Below are 6,000 nucleotides of genomic sequence, written 5' to 3'. Positions count from 1 at the left end.
TTGATCAACTACTCATTATCATTATTTATTACCCATAAAGTCAATATTCCGTTATTTTGAACGCACACGATACTTCCTTATACTTCCTTACATTTACGTAACATTTTGGCCATCCCATATTTTAAACTAGTCATGCGGAAGCATCTTTAACATCCGAGTGCAATGCATAGAGTCCAGAGGCTCATTCATGGCCGGCGTCCCAAGTACACCCTACAACTAGGATGGACACACTTTTTTCGAGTAGCATTAATATATACAAAAGCATGGATTGATAGAGTACCCAAACTACCAGATGATGACATTCCTTTATGCTGCTTCAGCAAATCCAACTCTCCCTTGGCCAAAATCGAAGACAGTGTGATAGCGCCCCATGAACACATCTCCAAGGATCCAGAGAGGGCCACGTGGAGGAGGAATATCAATTGCAGTGAAGCCACTAATGCACTGAGCCGCAACACCTTCGCCAACCTTTAGTATATACTGAACACACCAAAAAATAAACAAATAAATATTTAGAACAAAACAGGATAACCATTCCCGCATGAAAAGAAACCCAATAGGTTTTAGTATGCCATATACGGCATACCTCATCTGGGGAAAGGTCAAAAGTTCTTCCACCAATACTGAAGGAAATGGTAGGCATTTTAGACAAGTCCCCACAGTCAACAGATGATTCTCCCATTGGGCTAGGCATTTTATCACAAAGCTGCATCCACGAAGTACAATACCATTAAGAGGTGAAGCAATAAGATTAGATTACTCGTGAACAAAGCATGATCAAGAAACCTTAACTGACCTGGTTAACATAGTTTAGTATCCGATCTCTTGTCTGATTCTGATTGAGCTGGCTCCGCATCCAAACAACTGCCATCTCGCATGCAGAACAAGCAATACCGCCACCAGATGATGATCTTTGATGCTCATCCACCACACTCTCGATACCCCCACTAAAAGAACCACAACCAAAATACAAATGAGCAATGTGACACACCAATTACATTAATTTAATATATGACGGTATTTAGATTGCTGAAGCAAAGAATTTGGTGAAAAGAAAATCCTCTTTGGGACTTGCCTAACACCCCGTGTCCCATCAAAAGTGCACAATCCAATTTGGGTACAGATCTTCTTTGGAGGTGCCTGCAAGGGGAAAACAAAAGCCATAATTTAGAAGTAAAATACATAATTATCTAATCCATCCCAACAACAGTTTCAAATTGCACTCACATCGGCCGCAAGCAGGTCTATGATTATTTGTCCATACTGCGCAACAACGGCTTTGCATTCTTGGCTTACAACTCCTGCTGCTCCAATTGCATGATTTATCATAGTAATCACAGTCTACAAGAACACATATTTGATCATAGAAATAATCTGGTTATTTGATGAGCATTTTCCATTTGGTAATACAAACAATCCAAACATAAACTCTAAAAGGCCAAAACCAAATTTGAAGAAATTAATACAGGGGAGAAATGAGGTCTGCACATAGTTATAACAATCTAAAAACAAATATATTGCATAAGTTAGATAGGAGAGTAGAAAATGTCAAAAATCCTAGCATTTAGCAAGATATTACCTTTTGGATTTATTTCCTGTCATGATTTTTCTGTCAAATATTCTAGTGACAATATTTTGACCTTTGTAGCAGTGTTATAGCATAGCAATAAGAATTAAAGGTGATTCAAAACCACAAACAATTAATTGTTTAAACCTCTAGTTTACATTCGTTATCTACCTTTCATTAACCTCCCTAAATTCTACAAAAGGAATTGAAGAACAAACTGGCAACAACCATGGTTAGAGTACTTATGTTATTCATACCGTTGGACCTGCCAACAAAGAAGTCCCTGAGTCTGCAATAGCTGAACAGCTGTCAGCACAAATTCCTGGATAGCAATGTGATCAGGTCAGTAAATTAGAACTGAAATCATGAACCATTTATTATCATGTCATAAGAAAAACTAGCAGAATTATACTAATTTTTTGGTCTTCACATACCAGTTTTTTGGTCTCCAATAAGTATATCTCCCATATCAAACTTTTGCAAAGAAAAAAAAAAGGATAAAAGTTAGTTAAAAAAAAAAAAAAAGAAGGGAAACAAAAAATGCATTGTAATTTTTAAGAAAAAAGACTATATTTAATGATTAACCTCCCAATATCCTTTTCTTGACACAGGCACATAAGTGTGCTTTCCCTTGTAGTGATTGGGATCAACACCTCCAAAAACAAGTTCACCCCCATTCTCTTCCTCTGGGTTACGGTTCAGCCAAAATGAAAACACCGGTTCCTTAACAAGACCTTGATCAAGCATATTGTACCTGTTACACATTATATCTGATAAGAAACAGGGATCAGATGAACTTGAAATGAATAATCAAAATTTGGATGCTAGCAGTACCAAACTGGAACAGCACTCCCAACTGCTATCTCTTGAAACCCAAGTCCCAATATTCCATCAAACTTGGCCACCAAAAATGTCACACTAGGCTCTCTATTTGCTTCAATAAATTCCTGGTGGAGATCAAAGGGTACTCTATCACTTAATAATACATAGGATGTGAAAAAGCCAAGCAGATTACACCCTTGTCTACCAGCATAGAAGGGGTTGAGGATCAGCATACCTGATTCTTCACAACTATGTCGCCAACTTTGACATTGTCATAGCTAAAGAAACCAGAAATTGCTCCAGTACCATATTGAATTGCAACGGCAGTCCCTAAATAACATAAAATGTTGCATCAGAAAGAGAGAACATGCGAGCATCCATTATACGGGCACACAATGTCAAGTGGCTGAAAATAGAAGCACTATATGAATATAACATTTTTTCTAGTTGATCAAAGGAATACATCATTTCCTCCAAAACTAAATAAATAAAAAATGAGTAGTTAGATAAACAGAAAGCAAAAACTTAATGCAGAATCTAGCAAAACAATCAAAATTGACTTAAGAGTTTATGGGAAGAGGGAAAAAAACCATTCTTCTTATAGGTAGTCGATTTGGCAGACTTGTACTTTGAATGGAAGTAGCACGCAATCTGCACCAAATAGCAAATGACACAAACAATTCAAGTAAATCCAAGTGCACCAGTGCAGATTATATATTATACGAGTGATGAAACTAAAAAGCTCACCGAGAAGGTACACTTGGATGAAGGCACCCACAAATTAGCACTGCCGGTGTCAAAGATGACAGAGAATTTCTGAGGAGGAGTTCCGATTCCTATTTCACCATAGTACTGAGCATCCAAGTAGTTCTTTAAACCAACAATGTCAGTTTCATCATCACCACCGAGATTGTTTTGGAGATGGTGCTTTCTAATAGAAGCACGTAAAGCCTCGTCATTGGACCCCAATCGAGCGGCAAGCCGATTATTGAGGTCAGGTTTAACCTTTTTCAGTCCAATCCTTCGTAAACCATCATTTGGCGCACTCAACACCACAGATAGCAACAGGGATGACACAAACAACCATAACACAACCGCATTCGCCTTGCTGCCCATGTTCAACTGCTCATCCAAATTGAAAACCACACTTTTAAATTATCAAAAAAAGAACTAGACAATAATAAAGGTGCAACACTTCAAATATTATTGTGTATTATCAATCCTCTTCTCTTCTCTTCTCTTCTCTGTAACTAGACTATAAATTAGATCCCTTGATGAACTAGTATTAAAAACAAAACCTAGAAAATGACATGCATGCATGCATTCAAATTCAGCTGGCATAAACAGAATATCATTAACAATTACAATATAAATACATGTGCTAACATAATCTATAACTTACATGCACAATCTGCGAATAAAACACAATGATCCGAATAAACGAATCGGAAAAATAAACACGCAGTGGATCAAGAGGTAAGTAGTGTAACAGATGATGCAAACCTTTGAAACACCAGAGAAAAGAAAATACCACAAAGAATAACAAGTATAAGAAAGAGAGATGAAAGGGGAAGGAGGGAGAAGAAGAAGGTTACCGAGAGAAGAAAAGGAGATTCGAAAACAAGAAGAGGTAGTTTCAGTAGCAGAGAGTGAGTGACACACCTTCCTGATGCCTTTTGTTATTCCTTCCTTTTCGCCTCGTAACAACGCTTACTGGCAGTGGTGGCGGTGCAATCTTTCAATCTGGACCGTTCATACGGGATTAATCTTGGGCGTACATCTGAAGGATAAAGAGAGTGCCACGTAATCACGGATCACGAAGGGCTCGTTCAATACAAGCAGAAGCAGACGGTGGTGATGGCGTGGGTAAGTCAGCAGTATAATTGCCTCAAAATTAAAAAAAAATAAAAAATTAAATAAATATATTATTAAATTATTAAATTAAAAAAATTAAATTAATAACTAAATTTAATAATTAAAAATAATAAATTTTAATTGTGCTCTAATATTTCTCATTAGAAAATGATGGGCGCTTGGCTTCCTTAACACACGACACGACCACATTATCTGAGTTCTGACTCATGTTCCATTAGGCGGTGAATGCCAAATTGCTGTAGGCAATGCAATTAAGCAAAGCATCTTTTTTGGGGCCCAAATTCCATCTGGAATTTTTGTCAGGAAACACCATCTAGTTTGGTTGTTTATAAAATCAATAATATCAAGGGCTTACCGTTACTCCTGGGCCTTAATATTCAAATGAAAATCATTGAGCCGATACAACGTATAGAGCCCAATTATCCTATTAATTGAATTCCCAGTTTCAATTCGAACTAAAGATAAAAACCTCTCTGCAATATGCAGCTTTGACTCAAGTGGTAAACTATATATCTTTTAATATGCTGTATTTATATTCAAATTTTAGCTAACACACTTGAATAGGAACTCTCTAGACTCTAGTATCATGTGAGTAATTGTGTATAGTGTAAATGTATTGTGGATTATAATGCATAAAATTAAGGATTCTCTAAAAAAATAAAAAATTGGGATATAATAAGTTTATGTAGACAAAAAATAAATAAAAAAAAATTTTAAAAAAACTTACCAAACTAGTGGACTAATTTTATGATGATTACTATGGTACTTTATAAATAATGGTTAATATCTCAAAAATAGGTAACTAGTTAATATTTAATAAATTTTAAATATTTGTTTTTACTTTTAAAAGATAATTTAAACAATTTAGATACTAAAATAAAAGACCCTATAACCCGTAACCTAGGAGACTCGAACCTGCAACCTCTTAATTGAGTATAAGGAGTCTATACCATTTGAGCTATTACTCATTGGCCAATAATTTTACTTTGTTGCCATTAAATAAAATAGTAATAATATGAAAATTTAAAATCACAAAAAAAAAAAATTCATCGTAGCTATTTAATGTCAAAAATATACACCAGAAACAATAATGTGTTAATAGTTAGTGAAGAGAATTATGTGGATAACTTAAAATAAGAATAGTAGTTGATTAAGAGAATAAAACAATATATATTTTTATGAAAAGATTGATATCGTTAAAACTTGTACCTAAAATAACTATATATGGATCAATAATGAGTTTTAGGAAATCTTTAAATTTATTTAAAATAAAAAATAACTAAGAATTAAAAATGTATTTCTTTTTATGACGAATTCTCAAAAATCTCTATATATAATATATTTATTGTGTCGTTTTATAAGTGTTCATGATTTTATAACTCATAATAATATATTCGTAAACCATATTTACTTTCTAGAAAACATCATACAAATAACTATATATAAAGATTAGTCTTCGAATATACAATATTCCAACTTTCGATAACTCCTGTCTCTAAGATTTATTGTCATTCAAAACAACATAATAATTGGGAAATTATCTTCCTGGAAATTGACTAATAATGTTTAGTTATTTAGAATTAGATTCATTTTTTGGGATTATTAGAACATACAATGCAACTGATTAGGTTTCGTATTCTATCCATTATTTTTTTTCTTTTTTTTCCAATCTTGATCCTATACACAAACCATTAGATATATTAATTTTTGTGGGAATAGACCTAAACAAAATCAAA

General features: G+C 34.2%; 1 protein-coding gene across 3 annotated transcripts; it reads right to left on the bottom strand.

Moving 5' to 3' along the window:
• Positions 1–4,457, bottom strand: LOC112722879 (aspartic proteinase). 3 transcript variants are annotated; one of them, XM_025774062.3, is made up of 13 exons: positions 3,985–4,457; positions 3,137–3,511; positions 2,980–3,040; positions 2,625–2,719; positions 2,402–2,514; positions 2,153–2,321; positions 2,002–2,041; positions 1,825–1,889; positions 1,228–1,341; positions 1,076–1,140; positions 797–947; positions 587–706; positions 1–480 (listed from the first exon to the last, which is right to left on the bottom strand). In XM_025774062.3, exons 2-13 carry the CDS (start codon positions 3,503–3,505, stop codon positions 307–309), a joined length of 1,536 nt encoding a protein of 511 aa, XP_025629847.1. In that variant the 5' UTR covers positions 3,506–3,511; positions 3,985–4,457; the 3' UTR covers positions 1–306. The 3 variants fall into 3 exon arrangements, with proteins under 3 accessions (XP_025629847.1, XP_025629845.1, XP_025629844.1); XM_025774060.2 differs by having other exon boundaries at positions 3,893–3,994; XM_025774059.3 differs by having other exon boundaries at positions 3,792–3,987.
• Between the last annotated feature and the right edge of the window lie 1,543 nt (positions 4,458–6,000).

The sequence above is a fragment of the Arachis hypogaea genome, chromosome 11 (assembly GCF_003086295.3).
Source record: "Arachis hypogaea cultivar Tifrunner chromosome 11, arahy.Tifrunner.gnm2.J5K5, whole genome shotgun sequence".
Classification (NCBI taxonomy): domain Eukaryota; kingdom Viridiplantae; phylum Streptophyta; class Magnoliopsida; order Fabales; family Fabaceae; genus Arachis; species Arachis hypogaea.
Note: the sequence above shows the minus strand (reverse complement) of the source record. Positions and strands in the feature narration are given on the sequence as shown.

What these genes read in the sequence shown, in the direction of transcription:
- LOC112722879 (XM_025774062.3), bottom strand. Translation starts at nt 3,505, where the DNA reads ATGGGCAGCAAGGCGAATGCGGTTGTGTTATGGTTGTTTGTGTCATCC. An exon ending in CATCCAAGTGTACCTTCTCG is followed by an intron (nt 3,041 to 3,136) that starts GTGAGCTTTTTA and finishes TATTTGGTGCAG; the next exon opens with ATTGCGTGCTACTTCCATTC. An exon ending in TATTGGAGACCAAAAAACTG is followed by an intron (nt 1,890 to 2,001) that starts GTATGTGAAGAC and finishes ATTGCTATCCAG; the next exon opens with GAATTTGTGCTGACAGCTGT.